General features: G+C 45.8%; 1 protein-coding gene across 2 annotated transcripts in view; it reads left to right on the top strand.

Annotated features, from left to right (window-relative positions):
* Positions 1-23768, top strand: part of PRKCB (protein kinase C beta) — a 308214-nt gene extending 284446 nt beyond the window's left edge. The window contains exon 17 of one of the 2 annotated variants that reach the window (XM_007186310.2): positions 23121-23768. In XM_007186310.2, coding sequence (XP_007186372.2) covers positions 23121-23273 — 153 coding nt within the window. In that variant the 3' untranslated portion in view covers positions 23274-23768. Of the gene's footprint in view, positions 1-17025 lie in introns of both variants that reach the window. The other variant, XM_057530083.1, reaches the window with a different exon arrangement.
* The last annotated feature ends 3633 nt before the right edge of the window (positions 23769-27401 follow it).

Here is a 27401-nt window from a genome sequence, read left to right as displayed (position 1 = left end):
AAGTCTGTTTAAGAGGAAGACACTGGTTCTCACACAGTCTGAGTGAGGGGTGGTACCTTCCAGGAACAGGTGGCTACAGAGGCCAGACAGATAATGTCAGTGAGGGAGGTGGGAGTGGTGGGGAGAGGGGCAGACAGGGGAGCTGGTGGCCCTCAAGGGCTCTGTGGGTGTTCGTCTCCAGCGGACCAGTTGGAGGATCCTGTGGCTCATTACTAATTATTGTATTCTTTTTATATTATCCATGATAATAACGGCTACCGTCTCCTGAGAACCTTCTATGAGCCGGGCACTGGGCTAGCCAGATTGGTCGTGTAGGGATGCAGGCTCTGCGTTGCTCCATCCTCACTGGGATTTTCATATGAAATCTCACTACTTTTATAAATATGTCAGCAACAAAGTTTTAAAAATGAAACACAAATCAGGTCAGATAAAACACACCCATGAACCCTATGTGGCTGTCAGTTTATAACCTCTCGGTAGTGATCACTCAAAGTCAGGTTGAAGTTTAGCCAGTTAGTACTGGTTACTGACAACCAGAGCCCATTTTCACTGGTTAAATACTTTGAATATTTACCCTGGCTCAGAGAAGGTGCTCAGGAAAAATTAGCTGTTCTTATCATTGATGATACAAAAAGATTACAATAGTTAGTGATGATCAACAGGATCCTTCAACTGTTCTATATTGGATATGGTTTCCAGCCAGCCAATGTCTTGAAATGCCTCATGCAGGTTTAACAATGACTTTCAAAGTACAGTGACTGGACTGGGCTATAGACTTCAAGATGTTCTACAACCAGCTCTAAGGGGAAGAGGCACTGCCCTTGATTTTCTTCGGGTGAATTAGAAATAAACATAATAATGAATACACCACCCACTCATCTGATTCAATCTGGGCATATGCCTTTCACACAACAGTTGCCAGCCTTAGAGCCCCTCCCCCCCACCAAGGATTTCACATTTCCCCTTCCCCACACCTTCTGAAAGGCCCGCAGTGAGTGTGTGCAGAGTTCCATGTGCCTCGCAGGATATTAAAAGGCATGCATGTATCTGTCAGTGTTCCTGATTCATGCATGCTATTAAATAGAGTGCAGCAAGAGAAAGAAAAAACATGGGGCAATAACAGAGGATTATATTCAAACATCAGTGAAGGGTGCTATTATTGGACGTTCATTAAAATAATTTTAAATAGATTTTTAAAGTCGTTCTCTTTTATTGTGGCAAGAGCTCTTCGCAGAGTAGCATTGGAAACTACTGAAACACATTAGCCTCGTGTATTGTTTCGGGTACAAGAGTAATTTTTTTTAACGTGCATCTGATCATGTCACTCTCTTGATTAAAGCCCCCCTGATGGCTCTCTGCCAGCCCCGGGATAATGTCTATTGTTCCTTAGCATATATGGCTTTTAGAACCTCCCCAGGTCCAGTCTCTGCTGCCTCCCCAGACTCCTTACTTCAAGAACTGGCATTTCTGAGTGTTGTTCAGTTCCTCAAACATGCAGTGCCTTCCCTTCCCTTCCTGGCTTTGCCCACGTGGAGCCAGCCACCTGGAAACCCCAAAGCCTTCCCTTGCTCCCTCCATCCCCCATCCTCCTGGTGCCTCCCTCCTTCCTCCTCATCAAATCGGTAGACCGTCACCCACGCAGGGAGGCTCTTGTCGATTCCTGAGTAGGGATCATCTGCTAGTGTCCCATCAACAAACTCATCACACTTTGTTGTAATTACTTGTTCAGTGTAAGGTCTGTCTTTTTGACGAGACTAAAAGATTGCGACTGTCTTTTTCAGGGTTGGATCCCAGTGCTTAGCATAAGGTTGAGCACATAACATGTGCTTAATCATTTTTACTGAATAAATGAGTGATTAAATGAAAGGCTGTCAAATAGGCTGCTGCAATCACTGGGCTGAGGAACATACTGGATTCTTTAGGGATATATATTAGAGCACAGGGTGTGTTTCTCATGTACAGCAGTGTGTCTCAAATAAATTGGTTGTTGTGTAAGCTACCCTTTTTATAAAGGGCTATAATTTGGGTGCTGACTTGTATCTGTCATGGCATCGTTTGGTTGTGTGATGAAGGATCTGATGATGCAATGCATGAATTGTTGGACTTTGGATGCAGGGGGCTGTGACTTCCGCAGTCTGTCGTTGCCCAGCCAATGCTACAGGTGCCATGATGCAGCCTAGCGGAGCTTCTTAAGCTTTAATGTGCATACAGAGTCTCTTGGGCATCTGATTAAACTGTGGATTCTGATTCAGCCAGTCTGGGGTAGGGCCTGAGATGCTGCATTTCTACCATGATCCCAGGTGAGAGGATGCTGCTGGACCACGGTGTAGCAGGGGCTACACTATGGTTCTGTGGGGTCCCACCAGCCAGTGAGTTGACTGGTGGATCCTGCTGTAGTCAGTGTGCCGTGTGGCATGGTGAGGGCTGTGCTGAATGGGTGTATATGTTTTAGTACAGAATGTGCTTGGAATGTGGCTTGGGACGCGTGGCAGGGTGCTATAGGTCAGTGTGCGGCGGATGGGAGGTGCTGGTTTGTGGTGGAGGGGCAGAGTATGTGGCTGGGCGTGTGGTGGGTTGAGAAGCAGCGCGTTCTGGTTCTGTCCTCTAGTGGGGACGTTATGGGTCATCCATTCAGCAGGTGTTTGTTGATGTTAGGTGCTGTTCTAGGCCCTGGAGACACAGCAATAAAAATAAAAATCTCTGTATATTCTAGAGGGACTGGGCAAATAATGAACATAGAAATCCGTGACTATGTCAGAAGTTGCTAAGCATTATGGAAGGATGGGGATTGGGAGAGCAGGGTCGCAGAGACGTCAGTTTTAAATAGGGTCGTTGGAAAGCCTTACTGAGAAAGTGACATTTCAGCAAAGATGGGAAGAAGGTGGGGGAGGGAGGGAGCCATGTGTATATCTGGGGGAGAGAGTGGTTTTGGTGACAGTAACAGGTGCAAAGGCCCTGGGGCAGGAGCTGGCCTGGCACGTTCAGGGAAGAGCAGAGAGTCCAGGTGGCTGAGCTGAGCCGGCAAGGGAGAGAGTAAAAGGAGATGAGATCAGAGAGGCCACGGGAGGGGCAGAGGGTACAGGCCACTGAGGATCTGCAGCTTTTTTTTTTTTTTTTTTTTTTTTTGGATCTGCAGCTTTTACTCCAGCTAAGGTGGGCAGAGCAGTATCTTGATCTGACTGTTATGGGGGGGGAGGGGTGAAATCAGGAGATGGGTTATGAGACTCTCGCGCTAATCCAGGTGGGAGGTGCTGTCTGGTGATCAGCTTGGAATGTGGCTATGCTGTCATGGAGGGTGTGTTGAGGCCGCACCTCGGGTGATCATGTCTTATGGGAGAATTTGTGGTATGTGGTGCTATAATGTCACAGTGCACGGTAGGCTAGCATAAGGTGTTTAAATCAAAACGCCTGACTGAGATTTCGATGGCGTTCGTATACCATTATGAATTGCCTCGGTGACGTCCAGTGGTGTCCATGACACCTAACGCAGGGCTCGCCCTGAAAATGAGGTAGGGACACAGACCTTGGGCTCAAGGCTCCAGTTGCCCCGTGGAGGCAGCCCTTGGATCAACTCACCCAACGGGCAGCATAGATGCAGCAAATTGAAGAGTGAGAGAAAAGTAACAAGGCGACAAGGATGCTCTGTTTCATTACAGTCCACGGAGCCTGCAGTGCTAGGGTGTGTGTACAGAGGCCTGCCCACTAGTAAGCGTGGCTCTATTCTTGTCCTAAGACATGATCATCTGATCGTCATTTCACTCTGGGCAGGGGTTGAGTACAGTTGGACGGGACATAGTCATTAAGAAACATCTCTTTCCCTACATCCTTTCATCGAGGGCGGCCATCTGACACTGTCTAGACATGATGAGCGGGCTCACCCCTCCTTCCTTCCCTTCCAGCCTTGGTGTCAGGCTCACAGACTCCAGCCCCAACCATATGATAGGCTGATGCCAATCATTTCTGCTCTGGTTACCTATTCTCTGTTCTCATCACTTTACATAAAGCCCCGTAGAATTTTGAGGCATCTGCACATCTGGAAAGTCTTGGAATCTTGCAAACTAAAAAAACAGAGCCCCTTCTCCCCATTCTACTTTATTCAGCCTTTCATTTAATATCCTTTCCAAAATACTGCGTAGGTTACTGGATCACATACCATTACTCGCATCCTCTGGGTGTCTAAATGCCGAACTGCTCACAGGACTTGGTTTCTTGGTAATTCTGTCATCTGAAAACATTGTTTATGTAGCTGAGGTCAAAAGCTTCAAGTACTGCTTTAATGAGCTGCAATTCTGTTCATGTGACAATTCTCCTCCAAACCCAATTGCCCTTTACACTGTATGAGTAAGTGTCTCTGTGTGTGTGTCTGAACGTGTGTTTGATGTGCTGACATTTCTGAATTGAAGCCACAAAGAATAACCTTTGTATGTTTGCTATTAAAACTCAAAATTCAAGGCTTAAGAAAGGGAGCTAACTTTTACTTAACATGATTTATTTAAGAATAGAATCTAGCTCCCCCAAAGTACCAAATGCTCAGAGGATAATATTTTTTTGAATATTGGGATTTAAAATACTTCTCATAAAACCTGTACTGTTCAAATACATGGAAAAAATATTGAGCTCTTGTCTGTGCCAGGCACTGTTTTAAGTGCCTTCCAGGCATTACCTCATTTAATTCTCACAACCCTATGAGGTAAGTGTGATTGTCACTGTGTTGCAGATGAGGGCATGAAACTTGGAAAGGTTAGGACATCTGCTCAAGGTCCAGCAGCTTGGAGGTGGCCAAGCCAGGACTTGAACCATGGATTTCACCTGCTCAGTATCTTGGAAAGATTTTTAGAAGCACCTGGAGCCCCTTTTAATAAGGTTTGTGATAGCACTGATGGGAGAGAACCATGATAACACCATCTAATGGTGTCTGTTACATGATAGAAAAAGACTAAGTATTCTTACAGTTCAAATGAATTAAAATTTATTTTAAAATATTGCAACAAACATGTAGCGTATTCACACCTTTTACAATTCACTGGCAGGATTTTTAAAAGATGCAAATCTCACTTGTTCCTTAAGGCTTTGATTTCGAGGTTGGCAAAGACAGCAGACATTGAATAACCCCTGGAAGCAGGGCATGGCAGCATCTGAAATGAGGCACTCAAGGCAGGCTCGTTAAGAAGTAGACGTTTTCCCACCCAGTTCTGTTTGTTCTCGTGGTTATCCAGAGTGTGGAGTTTGCAGAGATCATAATCAAAATATTAGGCTACATCCATACACTAACAAATAGCCAAGGGTTGTTTAGGACATGTAGCCTGGAGTTTGTGTATCTGTTTACCTCCCTTTCCATCCATCCATGGAGAACCTACTTAAACTGTGGATTCAGCCAGGCTCCCTTTGAAAGATGGTTTAAATTGACAGGTTCCTGGGCCAAGTGAGGTTCCTAAATCATTTGCCAGGTGCGTGACTTTGAGCTGTCCCTTGGCAGAGGGGCCAATGGTTTGATTGAAATGGTAGGCGGGAAGGTCACATGCTGAGAGAGAGCATGAAACTGTTAGGATATGTCTGGCCGTAACCACTGAAATGTGACAGAGGTCAAGAATTGAAAGATACCTTAGAAGTGGAATTCAACCCCTCCATTCTATAGATGAGGAAGCAGAGGCCCAGAGATTTCCCCAAGTGACTTGCACAGGGAATATGACAGAACCAGGACAAGAAAACTCGCCCTCCATTTAATGCATGAAGGACTTTATTAATAACACTATTTACAACAGTAACAATAAAATGGGTCAGGCATGTTCTATGAAATTATTCAATTTTACTAGAAAGCAGAGCACTCTATCTAATTTATTGATCTCATGTCATCTGCACAACAACCCCAGGAAATAGATGGTATTATTAGCTCCCCCGTACAGGTAAGGAAACAGGCTCAGAGAGGTTAAGTAACTTGTCCGTGGTCACACAGCCAATTTAATTTGAAGTCCTATTTCTTTCCCGTCGAAGCCCATACTCTTGCCTCCATGATGTTTCTTCTCTCATCTCCCAAACTCAGCTGCACAGATGTGGGATTTGAACTGCTCTTGGTCCAGTCCCACGTTTAAATACTTTCCTGGGGGATGGGCTCCGTTGAATGAATGTCCATGAAATCTAGCTCCTTAGATTCTGCCGTCAACCCTGCCCAGGTTGTAATTCTTATCACAGTGCCCCAGAAAGCTGTTGACCAAAGGTTGGGAGAACTTCAGGAGATGAACACATGGGTCCAGGGAGACTGGGTCAAGCAGCAGGAATGTGGACAGAGAGTCAACAGAGCCAGGATTCAAACACCAGCCTTGGGACTTCCCTGGTGGTCCAGTGGTTAGCACTCAGCACTTTCACTGCTGTGGCTCGGGTTTAATCCCTGGTCAGGGAACTAAGATCCCACAAACCATGCGGCATGGTCAAAAAACAAAACAAAACGAAAAAAACACCAGCCTTGCTATTCAGCAGCTGAGTAAAGATGAGCGTCCGCAATCGCAGGCTTTCCAGTCTCAGTGGGGCTCTTAAGCCTGCCCCGTCAACCCCTCTCTGAGTCCCCTGGGCAAGTCCCCAAAGCTTCTGTTTTCTGAAGGTGCCCCTACTAAAGTTCCAGTCCCCTTGGTCTCAACTGATAGCCCCACCTCCTAAGTCGGGGGGAAATTGAGGCCCATGGGTGCCCATGGGTGGGTGGCTTTCTTGCTCCTGTATAGTCATCTTGACCTCTTTGACCTCTTTCCCCCTGTGTGTCAGCAAACAGGTGCCTTCCCCCGCCCCCCGTGAAGACTTTCCCCTTCTGCTCTGAACCCCCCCTTCTCCCATGTCCTTTGCACGTCTGCTCTGGCCAGTCTGTGCCTACAGCTTCTCTCTATATTAATCAAAGCTCCTATGGTTGCAAATAGGAACCCAATTCAAACTGACGTAATGACTAAATTTTTTTCAAGTATTTAGCTGTGGCTGGATCCAGGGTCTCAACAATATCAAAAGCCATCCACTTCTCTGCCTCCCTGGGATTGCTTTCCTGTCTGTTGATTTCATTCTTCATTCGCTGAAGGCTTTCTGGGACACATAGCTACTCCAGACTTACTACGTCCCATTATTTTCTCAATTTCTGCCGAAAAAAAAGAGCTTCCTTTTCCTAAACTTCCCAGCAGCCTGGAACTCAATCTTGTCGGAAGATATTGGGTCATATGGTCATCTCTAAAGCAATCACTGGGCCTGGGGGTGGGGGGGATGGAATGTTCTGATTGGCCAGGCCTGGGTCACCTGCCAAGTGACTGGGTCTGCCCCTGTCTAAAGCGGACATCTTGCAGAGGGGAAAGAGTGGGTCCTCCAAGAAAAATAAAGCCACTGTGCCTGCAAGCCCAGCAGATATCCACTCTGACTCAATTCTGATTCATTCTCCTCGACACAGAAACATGCTAAGTCTCTCGTCTTAAAAATCCCTTGCCTCAAACCTGGATCCCTCCATCCTACCACTAGGGCTACTGCCCTATCTTCTCATACAAACAAACTTTGGAAGGAGTTCTTGCTCTCTCCACTTCATTACCTTCCATTCTTTCTACAGTTCAGTGCAATCTGGCTTCTGCTGCCACCATTCTATTGAAATTTCTCTCCTTGAGTCAGCAATGACCTCAAAATTGTCTCCTCTTGTGGTGGACTTATCTTTCTTGACCTCATCAAATTGGGCACTTTGATCTTCCTTCCTTAAGAAAAAATCTGAAAAAGTAAAAACTTCCAGCAGCATCAAAAGCTATGCAGTGAAATTAAGTACCTCCCCATAGACCCCTAACTAGGCTCCTTGGCTGTCCTTCCCAGAGCCACCCACTGCGACCGGCTTCCTTGGGTGACCTTCTGGAGACGCTGTGTGCAAGCACAGAAGTCCTCCGCATCACACACGAGGATATTAGTGCTCGTGTTCAATTCCCATGCCTGGCTCTACTCCTCCCTTCCATCTTGGAGGTTGTTTTTTATTTTTTTTTAACTTTTAGATTGGAGTATAGTTGATTAACAATGCTGTGTTAGTTTCAGGTGTACAGCAAAGTGATTCATTTATACATATACACGTATCTATTCTTTTTCAAATTCTTCTCCCACTTAGGTTGTTACATAACATTGAGCAGAGTTCCCTGTGCTCTACAGTAGGTCCTCGTTAGTTATCCATTTTAAATGTAGCAGTGTGTACATGTCTATCCCAAACTCCCTAACTATCCCTCCCCCGCCCCCCACCCCGCTGGAAACCATAAGTTCCTTCTCCAAGTCTGTGAGTCTGTTTCTGTATTGTAAATAAGCTCATTTGTATCATTGTTTTTAGATTCCGCATAAGTGATATCATTGTTTTTTATCAGCACGTCTAAATCTACTTCATTCTTTCAGTAGCTTCCTAGTTTCCTATATGTGTGAGTATACCTGTAGGATAAGCTCAGAGTCTCTCCCTCCTTTTCAGGCCCTTCTTCTCCCTTGTTTTTATGGCACTGAGCTGACTGATTTTCCTCCTGTCTCCATAACCACTTCCAGCAGAGATACTGCATGAAGACTTCTGATGACAATTGAACTTGGAGGATCAAGACACGCCCGTGACCCAGAGAGGGAAAGAACAAAAGTGTATTTTTTGTTTATTTACAAGTGCAGTTTCTTAAAAGCAATCACAAAATGCCCTCCAATTAGGGTATGAAAAACAGCAACTCAGAGGTGGTGTGTGAAACTGCTCGAAATGTCTTTCCAAGGGAGTGAGGCTTGGACGGGAGAGGGGAGGTGTCCCTTTTGTGCCTGGGCCCACGTTTTCCTCACTTCCTCTAACCAGGAGCCCTAGGGCCTGGCTTCACCTTGTGGCTTCCCACATATCCTGCCAGCCTTGGTGGGAAAGATTTTGTGTTTTAAGTGCCTGTAACTTGTTAATGATGATATCCTCGTGATCTCAGAGAGACAGCAGTGAGCGGTCTTGAAAAGAGATCTCAGTTCCCTGCCCAGGAGTCAGACCTGGGTAGCCTGGATGAAAACCAGAAATCCTAGCCGCTAGTCTGCCAGGGGCTAGAGGCTAGAAGCAAAGTTGCCCTGGCTCTTGCCCTGTTTGAAAAATGAATTTCTCAAAGAGGCAAACACTGTAAGAACAGGTACAAAGTTTATTATCAGAGACACAGCATAACATGTGGGAGAGCACACAGAAAAACAGCTTGTTTATTTAAGACAGAAGCAAGGCAGAAATACACACCCTGAGAGAAAGGGTGTGGGTGTCCTCCCTAATGAGGAGAAGTACGGTGAAGAGGTGGTTAAATCATTTATATAGGGCAGTTCTTCCGGGTCTTTGCTTACCTTTGGCCAATTATCTCACTTGTTTTCCACACCTGACCTGTCCTAGGGCCCTCCCCAATATGCGTGCACATGTTTTTTGCCAAGATGGATTCCAGCGCAGAGGCCTGTGGGAGGTTTGACAGCACCTATTACGGGGTGGCGTCCTCTCCTTTTTTGACCCCCGAGAAGCCTTCCTGTGTATGTGCAGTTGGGCAGCTGGGGAGGTGATAGATGTGGTTGTCTTACCTCTTTACTCTGGCAGAGCTCAGCCCCGGCCACCAGCTTTGTCCTTGGAATGTCTAGGGAAAACAAAGCTCCAGTTTACTCTGCTGGACAAACTCCAGCTGTCCAGCCCAGGGGCCCATCTACCTTCTCCCTCGCCAGGATAGGTTGGGTGGGGTGTGGCAGGGCCTGTAGGATCCCTCAGTTGCCAGGTTACAGCCACACCCATCAGATTAGCTCATTGGGCAGGACTGGGTAAGTCAGCCCTCAACAGCAGCTACCAGCTACCATGTCAGAGATTTTATGTGCATTTTGTCAAATCAGCCTCACCACATCCTGCAAGAAAGATCCATTTGACATAACAGAAAACCTGGCTTAGGGAATTTAGCTAACCTGCTTACAAATTATCTGGCTGGGGATTGATGGTGCTGAGATTGGTACCCAGGTCAGCTTTTAAGTCCATGCCACGTGATCGGATACAGTCTGTAAGGCAGTGAGATGTCCCTGATGCCCCGTGGTCTTTGGAATCAAGCCAAGTAGGCTCTGAATCGTGGTTCTCCTCCTTTACCTTGTATGGCCCTGACCAAATTGTTAACTTTTCACGTTTTCTGTTAAGTGGAGATAATCCTTTTCCTGCCTATCTTACAAACTTGTGAGAATCAAAGCTATAAAAACATAAGCAAGTAAAAGGGTTAATTACTATTTGAAGGCAGTTTATTTGAAGCCAGCAACATAGGTTTAGGATAAATGGTGAAGAATAGATAAGAACAATATGATACTTCGTTGACATGGGAAAAAGTTGAGAGTATATTTCATGTAGTGTTTTTAAAAGCAGGCTAAAGAATAAAGTGATGAATCTACATTTTTTAGAGTAAAAAACATCCATCCGTCAATTCATCCAGCCATCCAGGACACAGACCAAAATGTTAACATAGTAAAGGTACTGGGGTGGTGGAATTACAAAGGGTTTTGTTGTTTCTTTTTCTTGGTGCTTGTGAACAAGTTATTTGTTTCTGCATAAATGGATCAGTTGTCAGATCTTGGATCAAATCCTAGCCAGTTACTTAAGCTCTAAATCTATTCCTCATTGTATAGCAGACTTCATAGAACTGTTGGATTAAATGAGATCATGCTTGTAAAGCACTTATACAGTATCTGGCTAATAATAAGCACTTCATATATGCTACTATTCATCCCTTTGACAACATTGAGTGCCTACTCTGTACTGGGACCTGGAAATTCAGGGGTGGGCAAATCAGATGTGGCTTCAGCTCTCATAGCGCTTACAGTCTAGATGGGAATATAGACAATACAGATACGCAAAGAAATAAACATGCAATTGTAGATTGGGATGTTCACCTATTTTACTTCCTGTGGAAGAAACGAACAGATTGCTCTGGGAGAGAATAACAAGAGGAGAAAGGGTGAATCTGCTTTACTTGGAGGTGTCCAGAGGATCACCTCGCCTGCTCTGAGGAGGTAGCATTTAACCTGAGATCTGGAAGAAAACAAAACATTGCGTGTTGTTTTTAAATGAAAATTTTCTTAAAAATGAAACTTGCTATCAGGCACAAAAGACCCCCTCTCTTGCCAGCTTCCTCCTTAATAGACACAGAGATCAAATACTCCTGATTGTAAGGGACCTTCATTGTTAGGAAAGGAGGCTTTCATCTTTCCTTCTTTGCCAAAGTCCAGACCATGCAGAATATTGTCTGACTCTGCTCCAGAGAAACACCTTGGTCCACAGACAACTTTTAAAAATGATCAAATGCGTGTGCCTGGCACGGCTGGCTGCTTCTCCCTGGGTGGGTCCCTCCTGCGTTCTCCTGCTGCAGAGAACCATAGGCGTGAAAAGGATCCCAAATTTCACTGAATTTGCACATTAAAAAAAAGAGAGAGAGAGAGAGACTCCCTTGTCTTTTAGTCAGACCATATCGCTTGGGTATCTTTTCATGGTGACCTAGTCTCGGTTCGTTGTGACCTAGTCTCTGGTGTCTTGATGGAGGCTGGGCAGGAATCTCCCCTGTGCCATTGGCCTCATGTTATCAAACGTGATTAAGCTGTGACAAGTATGGGGTGGACCCTTATCCTCTTCTCCAGCATCTTGATCTGTCCCTGACCTCTTTTCACCTCCATTTCTTCCCTGGGCTCTTTCTTTCCCTCCTCCAAAGAAGCAGTGTCTTTCTTTCTGGTCCCACTCAGCTTAGATGTCATCTCCTCGGAAAGTCTCCCTGGCCCTTCTCACGTTCCTCACCTCCGTACTCAGTGACAGCACTTGTCAAGCGGCACCATGCCATGGCCTGTGTGTGCATCTGTCTCCTCTGCTAGACTATAATAAGCTCAATGATGGCAAGGACAGGCTCTGTCTTATGTGTCATCATATTTTTGGTGCTCAGCACACCGATGGACAGAAGATGCCCATTTAGATAACCTAAATATTAGCCTTTGTCATCATCCCCAAATACATACTAGGGCAGCCATTTGGGAGATCTTAGGGTTTTTTTTTTTTTTTAATTTTTTTTTATGTGGGATCTTCCCGGACCAGGGCTCGAACCCATATCCCCTGCATTAGCAGGTGGATTCTCAACCACTGCGCCACCAGGGAAGCCCAATCTTAGGGTTTTTAACTAAGATGAAGTACATTAAACAGCGCCAGGCAGATTTTGGCAATTTGGCTAAATATTCCCATTCCCTTTATTTCCATTTTCCCCCTTTCCTCCACTGTAATAGCTCCCTCATTTAAAATTGCTTTTGTAGTTTTTGTCCTTATTACACACAAAAATAATACTACTTGACTATTATTTAAATTTTTAAAAACACAATAAGCATAAAAGATAGAAAAATCAAACAATCTGTAACTCTCCCAATCTCTAGAAGCACATATATAATATGCCTGCAGATAGTACATACACATTTTTGTCTATAATTTATAGAATGGGAACATATCGTATACACTGTCATTAATTATGTATAACTGTTATTTAATATTCTTCTACATCTTACTTTAATTTTTAAAAGCATTTTGCATGGCAATACATAAAATAGATGGATCATTATTTATTTAACTCTTTTCCCTATTGGCCGAGAGTTGATTTAAAAATTTTTTTTTCCCTCTCACAATTCTTTGATGAACATCCTATATCTTGATGGGATAAACCCAGGGGTATAGACAGAGCAGGAGTCCAGGAAAAGCTCCTGGAGGAAGCGTCTGGAGACAGAGGAGGACGCGTAGACAGTGATGGGGAACAGGGTGGGAGGCAAGTGTTCCTGGCAGAAGAGGCAGCCTGTGCTAAGGCTCGGAGGTGAGAGTGCATGAGGGTTCTAGGAACTGGGAGAATTTCAGGACAGCTGGCGGGTGTGCTGGGGGTGGGAGGAGTTGGGCTGCGGGACCGTGGGCAGCGAAGGGGCTGTTGACCAGGTGACCAGGGCCGAGTCCTAAACGGCCTGTAAGCCATGCTGAGGAGTGTGGCTTTGGGCAGTGGGGCGCCATTGCAGACTAGAGCAGGGAATGACATATCCAGGCTGGCGTCTCTGAAAGATCCCTGTGGTTGCTGTGACCGAGCCAACTCCACATTAGACAGCTAGACTTGGAGGTGTTATTAACACAATGAAACAGAAATTAGAAAGAAGAAAAAGAAAAGAAGAGCTCGCACGTGATGGCTCACAGATAAGCTTTTCAAACGGTCTTGGCTCTTAAATTCGGGGGCTCAAGGGAACAAGTCACAATCCTCACTCCCCTCTCCAACCCGGGAAGAGGTTCCCTGTGATTTTAAATAACCTACTTGGCTTTGGCCCCCATTCCTGTTCCAGGAGCCCCAGTGATGGCAAGGGGGTTGGGTTTTCTTCTCGCCACGGAGTGAGGCTGAAGCATCCACCCAAGACAGCCAGAGAAGCAGGTGTGGTCCACGCTGCGCTTGCAATTAGATCCCAGCCGCTGAGCTGCCCATTCTCCAAGGACACAGCAGGCGCAGAGCTGATCAGGGCCGTGCCTCCCAAGGGCTGACGTCTCCATCTAGGGAGTGCTCCTGAAGCTAATGGGCAGTGACAGCTCCATTTGAAAAACACGGAAACACTTAGGGAGGCTGTGATCTGCCAGCCTCGTAAGCTGCTTATTAGCAAGGAAATCACGCTCCCGCTGTATTGTGCCCCCTTGGTTAACCCCTGTTCCTGCATCTCCTCTCTGCTATCTCACTTAAAGATTTCACTGTTCTCCACGCAGTGGGGGGAGTGATGGGAGAGGAGGCAGCGGAGCTGCCAGAAGCTGGTCCTCTGTCTCCCATCACAGCCTCTGGGGAGGCCCCGGCAAGGCAGCAGCCTTCTGGTGTGGATAGGAAATGGATGGTTTTTAAAGAAAAATGGCCCCTGAAGACTCTCTGTGTCTCAGCTAACAGGCCTCCTGCACTGGTTGGCTGAGGTCCCAACACCCAGAAATACCCGCCGGGCTGCCTCGTAACATGCCATCCCACTCCTGCATCCCTGCCACAAATACCTCTTTGTTTTTTCCAGCTCCATCCCTTCTGCTCCAGCCTCTTTTCCACAGCCCCATCCACCATCTCTCTCCTCTGGATGATCGCAACCATCTTCTACCCTCCCCACTGCCTCTGCCATCAGTCTAGCACTGGTTCCTTTTCAGTCCCCACCCCGCAGCGAGGGGACTCCCGCCTGACCCTTGGCACCTCCACTGGACTCTCCAATTTATCATGAATGAAACCAAGCGCTCGATGTCTTCCAACAAACACGCTTTACCCCTCGTGTCCCCCACTCACCAAGTCACTCAGACCACAAGCCCTCTCATACCCCACGTCCGATCCATCAGCAAATCATGTCAACTCTAAATTCAAAGTAGACCCCCCCCAATCAAATGCATCTTCCCATCTCCCCCACTGTCATCTTCCTCCAGGCCGCCATCATCTCTTGCCTGGATTATGCAACAGCCTCCTGACTGGTCTCACTTTTTCCACCTTTTCCCCTTGTCCACCCATCGGTCTATTTTGGACACAGCCCCAGTGATGCTGCTTAAATATAAGTCCGAATTGTCCCCAGGGCACAAGAGAGGAAACTGAGACTTGAAGGGACTTGGCTGGAGTTGCACAACTAGCGGTCAGTGATGGCAGGATTCGAACCCATGTCTGCAGGTGCATGGGCTTCCTTCTATCCCAATGGGAAGGGAACAGGAGCCGAGGCCCTCTGAGAACTCGGTCTCCTGCACACATATCCAGTACCTCTGCTTCCCTTGATCGTAAGCTTGAAAGAGGAGCTTGTACTGCTTGGCTTTTCAACTTATCTTCCCTCTTCCAAGGACTGAAGTTCAGCAGCAGCCCTGCATTTTCTCATCAGTCTCCTCCCAATTACCAAATGCCATGGCCCATTTTCAATAACTTTCCTGCTTGACCTCTTGGAGATATTTCAGCTGTAACAATGCCCTCTCCTTGGACTCCTCTCCATCCTCAGCTTGTCTGCTGCAGCTCTCTCCTGATTCTCTTCCTACCGCTTTAAGTGTTAGGGGCAATATTCCCTTTGGCAAATGACAATCGAATACCTACCTCACAGGGTGGTTATGTGAATTAAAAATCTAATGTATGCAACACACTTAGCAAATGTCAGTTGTCTAGAAAGTGCTCAGTGGTTTTAATTACTATTGTTATTATCTTTTTTTCTACCCTCCATAGTCTGTCCTTTAAAAAAAACTTTTTCAAGACCTCTCTCCTGAGCTCCAGAACCCATACTTCTGACTCCCTCAGATCATCCCCAAGAATCTCAGTGGCCCCTCAAAGTCATCATGTCCAAAACGGGAATAGTCATCTTTCTGAATTCTCCCGCATTCTTTGTCTTGGTGACTGATATAAGCATGTTCTCTGTCATTCAAACCAGAGACCTCATGATCCCCATCCTTGGCTTCTCCCCCCTGCCCCCGACCCCTACCCCACTCCATGCGGTCAGTCACCAGCCCATTCTTGCAACATGGCGCTGGGAGCTTGGGCTCTGACATCAGACAGACCTGGCTCACGCGGCAGCTCTCCTGTTCATTGGCAGCGGGACCCTGAACAAATTACATCACCTCCTTGGCCTCAGTCTCCTCATCTGTACAATAGGGATGACAATAATACCCACTTCATAGGATCATTGGGAGGATGAAATAAGATAATACAAGGAAAGAGCATTCCAGGGTGCCCGGAACATAGCAAATGCATAATAAATATTAACTGTCATAATTATTATTATTACTACTGCTGCTACTATGCTGTTAGGCTGTGGTTGCCTCCTTTAGATGCTGAAACACTTAGAGATTTCATGTAAATGGGTTTGCTGGTGAAGAATAAAGAAGGCCAGATTTTTTTTTTTTTTAATTATTTATTTATTTATTTTTGGCTGTGTTGGGTCTTCGTTTCTGTGCGAGGGCTTTCTCTGGTTGCGGCAAGCGGGGACCACTCTTCATCGCGGTGCGCGGGCCTCTCACTATCGCGGCCTCTCTTGTTGTGGAGCCCAGGCTCCAGACGCGCAGGCTCAGTAATTGTGGCTCACGGGCCTCGTTGCTCCGCGGCATGTGGGATCTTCCCAGACCAGGGCTCGAACCCCTGTCCCCTGCATTGGCAGGCAGACTCTCAGATTTACTGACTCATCCCTTCTCGTTAGATGAGAACTGGCGTGTGCATGTTCGTGCACTCACGCATGAGTGTACACATGTACATACACACACATATGTTATCACTCTGCCTCAGACCAGGACCTTTTCATAGAGAAGGACAACAGGATGAGTGAGAAATGGCGATGGTTTTCCCTCTAGAGCTGGATTGCCTCACCAAAGCACTGGGTTGGGTTTCATCCCACACCCTTTGTTTGCACCTGGAGGGAGAATGGCTGAGTTTACCTCCTGGCACCTTGTAATTAAGGGTCGGTGACTTATCTCGCCTGGTGGTTGCCCAGCCATTGCAGGCACCAAACCCAGGTCTTGAGCTCTTTCTCCATTGACTGGAGTTTGTAACAAACTCCTGTATCTGTGGAGCTGGAAAACATCTCCAGAGATGACTGAGAGCCAGAGGACAGTGCTTTGAGGGACCTGCTGCTTAGTATTGGGATCTCTAAGGTGATGTATAAATGTGTCATTACTTTGCATCTTCTGCCCAAGAAATATCTCAGGCACCTTAATCACATCTCCTTCAAAATGAGCTTGGCTGACTCCTTGGGGTGGGGTCGGGAGAACATGCCACATGCCACCAGCCCCACCATCCCATGCCTTTGCCATCCAGCTCCTGACTGCCCAGAAGGATACCAGAGGCAGCTCACGAGCTACAGGAACTGAAGGTCGGGAGCCCAACGTCATGTGCCAATCAACGGTCGTGAAAATTTTGCATTTTATGTTGCTCTCATTTCTGATCATCAAAACAACCTCTCTGAGGTAGTGAAAGGGAAGGGTTTGGAGAAAACCTCACCCAGTTTTATTTCGTTCTGTTTTGTTTTGGTTGGTTTTTTTTTTTCCCACCCACCACAAATTCTTCTCTTCCCCTCTCATAGTGTGGGCGAAATGCTGAAAACTTCGACCGATTTTTCACCCGCCATCCACCAGTCCTAACACCTCCTGACCAGGAAGTCATCAGGAATATTGACCAATCAGAATTCGAAGGATTTTCCTTTGTTAACTCTGAATTTTTAAAACCTGAAGTCAAGAGCTAAGTAGATGTGTAGATTTCCGTCCTGCATTTCTGTCATTCAAGCTCAACGGCTATTGTGGTGACATTTTTTTTTTTTAATTGCAAAGTTGCATCCGTGTTTTATTTGCTGATGAAACTAGAGTGACCATGTTTCAGGACCCAAATGTCCTCAGGTAGTTTGGAGCATCTCTGTGAGATGGGATTATGCAGATGGCATGTTGAAAATGTGGCTGCATTATTAGCACATTATCAAAGTCCTTTTAGCACTTATTTTCCCCAGCATGTCAGTGAAGTAGGTCCAGTGGGGACAGAACATGCCTGCTTTCTTTCCTTTTTTCCTGCGCTGCCATTTTCACACATTTTCCAATCCCAACCATCCAATCTAGATTTTTCCTGCCAAATAAGTGGATAATCGGATGCTAGCAGTATTCTTCCACTTCTGGACTTGGAGCTTGGCTTGTATCCAAGTAGGTGGTTGCTTTGACTTAGAGGGAGTTTCCTCCATTCTGCCTGGTTTGGAGGCACTGGGAGCTTTGAAAAGAACACGCTAAAAATAAAATTTTATTTGTTATTTTTTTAAACTCAAAGTTCAGAAGATTATCTAAGCCCTTTTAAAACTCCAAGAGTGTGCTTTGAGATAGTTTCAATCTAAGGGCACCTCAAGGAGTCATAAGCCAACCAGCTTGGGCGCTACCTCAACGCTGTAAGCTCTGATTCCCTGTGTCCCCAATCACCTTCATCCCCAAACTACTTGAAAAGGGCATTTGGACCCACTCCCTGAAAAGACATGGTCACTTTAGCAAGGTCCTGAAGGGCCGTGGTTTTACATTACATTTCAAAGTTTATTTGCTTTGGGGTTTTATTTCTGTTGTTGTTCAAATGCAAAAAAAAAAAAAAATTACTCTTGTTACACATGCTTTGAAATACGTGTCCAAATGTTATTAACCACAATGACCTGCTTTGATTTACCAAGAAGATGGCCCTGGAGCCTGGCAGACCCGTGCCTGCGTGGATGGGATTTGTCTAGGTTTGTTGTTGGCTTCGGAAAGCTAATTAAGTGCTCTGAGAAAGACCATTTCTTGAAAGCATAGACAGTCGTATTCCTCACTTTGATGTTGTTTTGCAAGATGTTTGCGGAAATGTTCGTATCTGGATGTCTGTTATGTGCCATTTTTCTGCTAGCATCGAGATACAATAAAAAAAAAAAAAAGAAAGCAAGAAAGAAGAAATACTATTTCAAGGAAAATGGCTCTCTTTGAAAAACATGGAACCAAACTACAAAATGGGGCCTCCTGAGGCTTCACGACAGAAAAAAACTAAACCCAGAACTTAATCTTGGCCCCAGTGTTTAGCCGGTCAGAGAGGCTGGGACTGTGGACCATTCAGGGACTCCTGGGGGCCTGTGATGGGGTGGGGTGAGCTGGCGAGGGGGGCCTCCAGCAATATCAGAGCTCAAGGCCCACATTCCCACCAGAGGCAAGTTTAGGGTCCAGCTACGAGCCGGGCTGGGGCTCTTGATTTTCTTGTCAAAATTGCTACTCTTCCCAGCTCACACTCAACCTTTCTAGCAAGTAACTTTATGAGCCCCCAGAAGCCCAAGGAAACCCCTTGGGTGGAAGAAATCCCATTTCCATCTGAGCAGATAAGGACAGCAGGTGGTCCTCCATCCCTGCCTCCTGTCCCCTGCTGTCCTCAGGCAGCCCTAAAGACAACTCTTGTCACAAGTCCAGTGATTTCTGGAAGTGCCAGGGCTTCTAAGAGACCATCAAGGGAACTTTAAAAACTTGACAAATGTCCCTGAAGTGAGACTTCTCATCTTTTAAAAAACCATGATTTGATCTCCACTTCGGCAAAGCCCCCTGCTGTTCACTGCTTTCTGCCCGCTCTCGTCTCCCTGCTGCGGGCTTTGAGACCAGCCCTGCTGCCGCCGTGGTGGTAGCAATCTAGACGTCAGGGAAAGCATACATGAAGTCCTGGCTGACAAGCTCAGGTGGCGAGAGAAGGAGGGAAGTCGGGGCAGAACCTCCTCATTTTATTGTTGGGAAACCAGCATCTGGAGGGAGGAAGTGACTTGCCCAATGTCAGCCAGCTGGGCTGTAAACCCAGTTTCCTGCTTCTCGGTGCAGGCCTCTTTCTGCTCTGTGACTACCATCTCTGAGCTGTGCCTACCAACAGACAAGTTATTTGAGGTCCTTCACCTGGCTGTTGGGTCACCAGGCCTTTCCTTGGATATGCTCTCAGGAAGATTAAAAACGATGGAGAAACATTGGCCCATCAATAAAAGATTACAGACAACTTTAGAGAACAATGTAGGATGGATGGATGGATAGATAGAACTAGGTAGATAGAGATAAATAGAAAGAATATACTCTGTGTGTGTGTGTATACACACACACACACACACACACACACTGCACTCTACATTTTCCAAATTGCTGCCATTATTTTTCAAAAGTTTAATAGTTTGCAGAAATAGGTACTCGAGCCAAAGTCTCTGTTCCCCTAACACACCGAGCTGAGGGTTGGTCAGGGAAGCCTTCTGTGAAAGAGAGGGATCATTAGTCAGAATTCCTGCAGTTGCCTTTTCTATCAACATTTCAAGTGCAGAGGAGACTGAGAAACAGAGCTTTCAACATGTATAATCCCAGGGGAATACTTTGCAAAGGTATCCAAGAAGGAAGATTTTGAATTTATTTTTGCGATCGTCCATGTATTCCACCCTCCATTCATTCACCCAACCAGCATTTATTGAGCACCAGCTCTGTGCCAGGCTCTATTCTGGGTGCCAGGAGCATGGTGGGGAACCATGAAGATGCAATCCAAGAAGGCAGTCATTAAACAAGTAATTAAAAGCATGATGTAATCTAGAGATAACTAGTCTCTGGGTTAATCAGGGAAGGCTTCTTTTAAGAAAGAAGAAGTCATCAAAAGTCTGTGGGGCTCTGCTTTCTCTCTGGAGATCACATTTGAGGCTAAAGGAGGAGATGCAGCAGTGCCCTCTTGACCCAGATTTGTGGGACAATCATATAGTGCAATGGTGGGGAAAGAGAGGCAAGAGGGTACCTGGGGTGAGTTTCCTTCCAGAAGGCCGAAGGCACAGTCTCCATACTTGAACAGCTCACAGAATCACCAAGATTTGAGCAGAGATACCTGTATGGAGATGCTTGTATGGAGAGAGGGAACTGGTTTCAGAGCTCGGTTCCGAGTCCTGAGTCTCACCTTTGGGGTTCATCACTCAGATTCCTGCAGGCATTACTTTTTCTGGCCCTCAGGGAGACACTGCCCCTGGCTCAACACCACCTGGTTCTTCTAGATGAGACAGGCTGATATTTTCCAAAAGAACTTAAATTAGAGGAGAAGTTTTTAAAAAGAAACTAAATAAGATAATCCAAAGGAACCGAAACACAGTCCAGGGCAGCCATGGGTCGTTGTCTACCAGGATCTTAGAATCCCTCTTTTCATTTCTTGGACTTCTCACTAACCAGCTTCTCTTCTAAGAAAGCACAGGGCCATGGTCACAGTGACCTTCTTGGGGAATTAATAGGAGGTCAGTGGAATCAGTAACCCTCCTTGGAGGAGTGAAACTATTCTCATGTGGCTTCAGATACTATCAACCCAGAAAGGAATTGTCCCAACAGAGAGGCCCATTCTTTCCCAACTGCTAGGGTAAAATTCAGGGGTATTTTCTATGAAGATCTGCCCATAATGGCCAGTCCTATTTAGACCATGTGAACGATGGAAGCATGAGTCATCACCAGAACAACACATGGGGAAGGGCCTTCAATATTGGGGCTGGTGGGAAGGGAACCTCTTCTGGATGCCCACAGGCAGGGAAGGCCACGGCGGGGAACCTGAAAGGAGGCAGCTGCCTGCTTCTAGCCCCAGATATACCCAGGGCCCACACCCAGCCCTGGAGCTCTCAGATCTCGAAGGGACTTAACACAGTTCTGTCCATATTGGGGCTCACAATGGACAGGAGCCCGTGTGAGAGACCCGTAGGATCAATAGGAACAAATTCCATTGTTTTGCTGTAGAGTATGATCTCTAGCCCTGGGGGCAACTGTAAGTTGGAGAAAGCAAAGAGGCTCATCTTTCATAAAGTCTTCATTCATTGACTCATTCATTCAACAAATAATTGTGGAAGGCCTGCCATGTGCCAAGTCTTGGCACTGGAAATATACAAACAAAGACCTTGCCCTCCTGGAAAGAGGCAATAAATAATCATGACAGTTCCTGACAGCAGCAAGTGCAATGAAGACAATTAAAAAGATGCTAAAGAAAAAAAAAAAAAAAAGATGCTAAAGTATGACTTGTGGGGTCCAGAGAGGGATGCACAGGCAATATTAAAGGAAAAGGTGGCGTGGAATTCAAGCTTTTCTCTGAACACAGCAAATAACACATTCAGTGCCTGGGACAACACAGGACAGGCTGACAGCAGGCAGGACAGGACAAAGCAGAATAGGTGGGGGGTGGTAAGAGACGGTCCACTGTCCAGAAAACAGCTCCACCGGCATCTCAGCCCACTCCCCCTGGCCACACTTACTGAAGTGCATTCTTCATGTCCCCCTCACCCCTACACCCCTACACATACACCAGAAGAGTAATTGGGGCACTTCTTAGGGACATTTTACCTGTCTCAGGGGAGCAGCCAAAAAGAAGGCATTCTTGCGAGAAGTATTTTGCAAAGGGAAATGAATCCAGTAATGAGAAATCCTTGTCAGTCAGTACCTTTTAGGGGTTAAACCTAAAGCATGGATGACCATTGACCAAATTCTAACAAATCAGTCAATCCTCACCGACCCTCCCCTCTTTACAATCTGACACCACTCTGGCTTCAGCCAGGTAACCTGCCCGGTACCTGTGAAACCCATACGTTATCCTTGGTTGTCCTGCAATAAACCAGCCATCAAGCTTTCCCCCCAGTCAGAGAGGCTGAGATGAAGCATAATTAGGAGCGATGTGGTTGGGAAAAATCACTACCCCACTGTGCAATCTTGGGCAAGTCACTTTACTTTCCTGTGCTTCAGTTTTCTCATATGTCAAAGCACCAGGGGCGAGGACCTCTACTTGCCCCTAGGTGGGGGCTAAGGATGGGAAGATCATAGGCTGATAAGGACCCTGAAGAGGTGAGAGCATCATCCAGATGTGAGATCTTGTTATGAGCCCACGCTCTGACATTCCCTGGTGAAACTTGCCCCAAACTGCAGTTAGTAAACTGGGATTGATGCCCATCCCCCCCCAAAAAAAGAAAATGCCAGACTAACTAGGAGAATAGAATGTTTTAAAGCTGCCCTTCCAGACTAGGAGTTTGTTGACTAGACACATTGCTGTAAACATCCTTGGAAGAAACTCTGGCTGTTGAAGACCCAAATTCTAGTCTGTGGGTGGATTTCTGAGCATCCCTTCAAAGCCTAGATTGCATCAGGGAATGTGGGGTGGATAGTGATCTGTTCCTTTCATTGAGCAGTGATCTGATGTCCCCATTTTGCCACTCTGCCTTCTGGGGAGCTGAGTGGTCGTGTGGCTCTGCTCCTCTTTAAAGAAAGAAGCCTCCTAGCCACAGGGGGCGCTCTTGGATCGTTTCCTCCTGGACTCTCTACTGCATGACTAATTCTATGACAGCATACCTGGTCAGAGGTAGTTTCCAACTCAATTCATCTCAAAGCCAAGGAAAACAAAACACACACACACACCTCACTTTCTGGCAATCCTTAAAGAAAGTCAAGGTCTCATTTCCTTTCTTAGAAAATTTCCACCAAGTTTTCTCTCCTGAAGCCAACATACAATGTGAAATGAAAGCTAGGGGATAGTATTGCAATGCAGCTGCTAAACCCTGTCAGCACAGGGCGCCTCCTGACTCTGCCCATGAGACGTCATCAGCTTCCCAATAACTGGCATGTCTTGGTCACGTTTCCTTCTTCTTATGCTGTGTTAATGTGTTTGCTTTCCATTTGGCAGAGAGACAAGCGAGACGCCTCCAATTTCGACAAAGAGTTCACCAGACAGCCTGTGGAACTCACGCCTACTGATAAACTCTTCATCATGAACTTGGACCAAAATGAATTTGCTGGCTTCTCCTATACTAACCCAGAGTTTGTCATTAATGTGTAGGTGAATGCAAACTCCATTGTAAGCCTGGAGTATAAGACTTCAGGGCAGGTGTATGTATCTATTCTAGTCTTCCAGGATTCATGGTGCATATGCTGGCATTCCACACATGGAGAGCTTGTCCTAGAGGGCTTTTCTTTGTATGTGTAGCTTGCTAGTTTGTTTTCTACATCTGAAAATGTTTAGTTTAGAGTAAGCGCTTTATCCAATTATAGAGGTACAATTTTCCAAACTTCCAGAAACTCATCAAATGAACAGACGATATCAGAACTACTGTGTCTGATACCAAAATGCTTCAGCATTTGTAATTTTTAAAGTCAGAAGCTAATGTTCCTGGTAAAAGTTTTTACAGTTATTCTATAATATCCCCTTGAATGCTAAGCATGACTGGTATTTTTAAATTGTGAGTAAGCTTTGCAGTTACTGTGAACTATTGTCTCTTGGAGGAAATTTTTTGTTTAAGAATTGATATGATTAAACTGAGTTAATATATGCAAACTCTCGTTTACATGTCTGCTTTTAAATAGAGTCTGGTGCAGAGGTTACAAACTGGAGAGACATAGGCTGATGCGTAGATGAACTTCGTTTCACTTGCACAGAATTTCATTTAATTGAAATCATTGTCAACATTAAAAAATGGAATTTTTATGTAAATTTGTAGACTTTCAGATTCACTTGAAAAAAAATCAGAAGACTGGCAGCATTGGGCCTACATTTCCATGTGGAAATAATTCAACAGAACTGAAAAATGGCTATCTCCTTTAAAAGCAGTGCATCCTCTTATTTTACCACAGTCTCCACCACCCCCTGTTGTACTGTGCTCTCATCCACTTCTCTGGATGCTCTAGCCATTTGAGGTTGAGACCTCTGCCATTTGCAAGTCACAGGCTTAACGACCCTCATATTTTCCTGTGCCCGTAATCAGGGTATCTGCTCAGTCATCCAGTTGAGTAGTTTGTGTGTATTAAATCCTCAAGCACAAAGTACAGGACATAATTTCATTGCTACCATGACAAAAGTCAGCAAGGAGACTGGAGTCAGGACAGGGAGAACCCTTCCATGGTCTATGAGGATATCACTCATATTTGTAAAACTACTTACCTTTTACTATTTTCTCCTAACAGTATCTGCAACAGACAAAACAAAACAAACAGGGGTTTGCCCTTTTCTCAACAGCCATACTTGTCCAAGGAGGTCAGAAGAGGAAGGGAAAATAAGGGAGATCACTGCTAAAAGCTGTTGGCATGATAAGGAGCCCCATTCTCTCTGAGATCAGAGTGTCACGTTACTGAATCAATGGGTGTGAGCCTGACACCTTCTTCTCTGAATGAAATTATGCTTCTCTTTTCTTTTTGAAAGATGTAGTAGCCCAATCGGTAACACATGGCTTTGTAGCTGCTAATGCCATAGGGTAGCAGAAAAGAGCAATTCTGTCACACCAAGTACATCATGACTCCACAGAATTTATTCATCTCCTCCCTCCTTGGAAGACCCCCAGGAAATGGGCATTGGGCAGATACAGTGAAGCCACTGATCCTAGTGTACTCTGCAGAATTTTAGAAACTCTGCCAGTTAAAATTGGGTAAAGCCAACTTAAAAGAAGAAACTGTGTATTCAGTGCATCAAATTTAGAAAGCAAAAATACATGGATTTCTTTAGATGTGTGATGGCATGTTCCATTTAAGATGATATTAGAGAAGAGGTTGCTATTGTTACTTCTGATTCCTCCCTTTTTCATGCCAGCCCCACATATTTTCTCCCTCTGCTGGATATAAACCAGTTTCATTTCATAAATATTGAGCACCGGCTCTGAGCCAGGCATAGTTCTGGGTGCTGGGCATATAGAGACCAACAAGACAATCCAGGACTTTCCACTCGTAGGCACAAGAAGACTGCAGAAGTCCCAGCCCCTTATCTTCCTGGAATCATGTCCAGTGAGATAGAGTGGGAGCTCCTGTAAGAGCCCTGTAGTTTCCTCTGACTGGCTCAGCCTGGTCCCATGTACATCCCTGAACCAAGCACTGTATCTGGGGTGGAGAGGAATGGTGGGTGAGGCGCTTTGATTGGCCAGACCTAAGTTGTATTAGTTATCTACTGCTGTGTAACAAATTATTCTAAAACTTTGAAACAGCAAACATTTATTACCTCTCAGTGTCTGTGGGCAGGAATCTGGGTGGTGTGGCTTCACGGGTTTAATGCCTCTCATAAGGCTGCAATCAGGCTGTTGGCCAGGGTTGCAGTCACACATGAAGGCTCGACGGGGAGAGATGAGATTCACTTCAAGTTTAATCACATGGTGTTGGCAGCCTCAGTTCCTAGCAAGATAGGTATCTCCGTAGAACTGTCTTTGGACACGGCTTCCCTGGGGGAAAATGAATCAAGTGAGAGTGTCTAATCTGGAAGCCATCTAATCTCAGTAGTAACCCGGTCTCAGAAGTGACATCCCATCATATTACTGTTTTCTATTCTTTAGAAGCAAGTCAGTAAATCCATCCCATACTCAAAAGGAGGGAATTATACAAGGTGAGAGTTCCAGGAAGTGGGGGCCTCTAGGTGTCATCTTGGAGACTGCTTACTACATACATCAGGAGCTGCACCTCTGGAGCTAGGGGTAGAGTGCCACCCAAACCACATTAACTGAGACTGGGTAAGGGACCACGCTCTGAATAAAAATCGGAAGCTGTTCTCGGAACAAGGGGAATGTATGTTATGTTGAGGAAGCAAACCACAATGGTGGGTTCTCTGAAGATGGGAATTTGGGGTTACCCCAAAGATTCCTTAAGGCTGAGAGACAGGTCAATACTGAGAAGCAATTAAAGGAATGACTCACTTGTCATTGCATTTGATCCACAGAGTCCCCATGGTTTCATTGCCAAGTTCACCACCTGAATTTGACGTTCAGAGGAATTATAGTCCTTTGCCTTCAGGGACTCAAAATCCACCAAGGAGATGTGTTGGTAGAAACATACGCATAAGTCTATATCAATTATTTAATACTGAGTAACAAGACACTTCAAAACTTAGCATCTTTTAAAAACAACCATTTATTTAACTCACAGTGGTTTTTCTAGTTTGGCCATCCCAGTTTATCTCTGATGGACCTGCCTGTGTATTTTCAGTCACCTGGAAGGGTAGCTGGTGACTGGATGGTCTAGGATGGCCTCATTCACATGTACAGAGTTTGCAAGACTGACTGGTCTAGGGAAGGCTCAGCTGGGATGGTGTGGTTTTACTCCATGTGCTCTATTACATTCCAGCAGGCTAGAACATAGGCTTCCTCGTGTGGTGGGGGTTTTTTGTTGGTTATTTTTTTTTAATTTTTATTTATTTATTTATTTATTTATTTATTTATTTATTTATGGCTGTATTGGGTCTTCGTTTCTGTGCGAGGGCTTTCTCTAGTTGCGGCAAGCGGGGGCCACTCTTCATGGCGGTGCGTGGACCTCTCCCTATCGCGGCCTCTCCTGTTGCGGAGCACAGGCTCCAGATGCGCAGGCTCAGTAGTTGTGGCTCACGAGCCCAGTTGCTCCGCGGCATGTGGGATCTTCCCAGACCAGGGCTCGAACCCGTGTCCCCTGCATTGGCAGGCCGATTCTCAACCACTGCGCCACCAGGGAAGCCCCGTGTGCTGGTTTTGAGGACTACAAAGAGCAGCAATGGGAAGCAAACCCCAGTGCATGAGCGCTTTTCAAACCTCAGCTTATGTCATGGTTGCTGCATTACCATAAGAGAAATTCAAGGGGTGGAGAAATGGACTCTACTTTTGGATGGGAGGCACTGTAAAAACGCATTGCAAAGGCAAATAGAGAGAGGGATGGAAAAGTGTGTGACCAACTTTATATCTACCATGGAGTCCAACAAGGGCACCATTCGTGAACTTAGGGGACATCAAAGAAATAAGACAGATGGGAAAGAAACTTCCAGGAACATCCTGGGCTGCCCCATGGTCAGGCCTCATAGATCACCAGAAATCAGTCACCCTACTTGTCTCTTCAATCTCAGCATACAAAGATACGGTGCTAAAGATCAGGCTTGCCAGTGGGATAACAAGAGTCAACTTGAGAGCTGGTGCTATACGTTCTTCAAACCAATGAAGACAAAGTTCTGAAATCCTCACCTGTTACTCCTGCC

Source organism: Balaenoptera acutorostrata, chromosome 15 (assembly GCF_949987535.1).
Source record: "Balaenoptera acutorostrata chromosome 15, mBalAcu1.1, whole genome shotgun sequence".
NCBI lineage: Eukaryota > Metazoa > Chordata > Mammalia > Artiodactyla > Balaenopteridae > Balaenoptera > Balaenoptera acutorostrata.
This window is presented reverse-complemented; position numbering and strand designations above follow the sequence as displayed.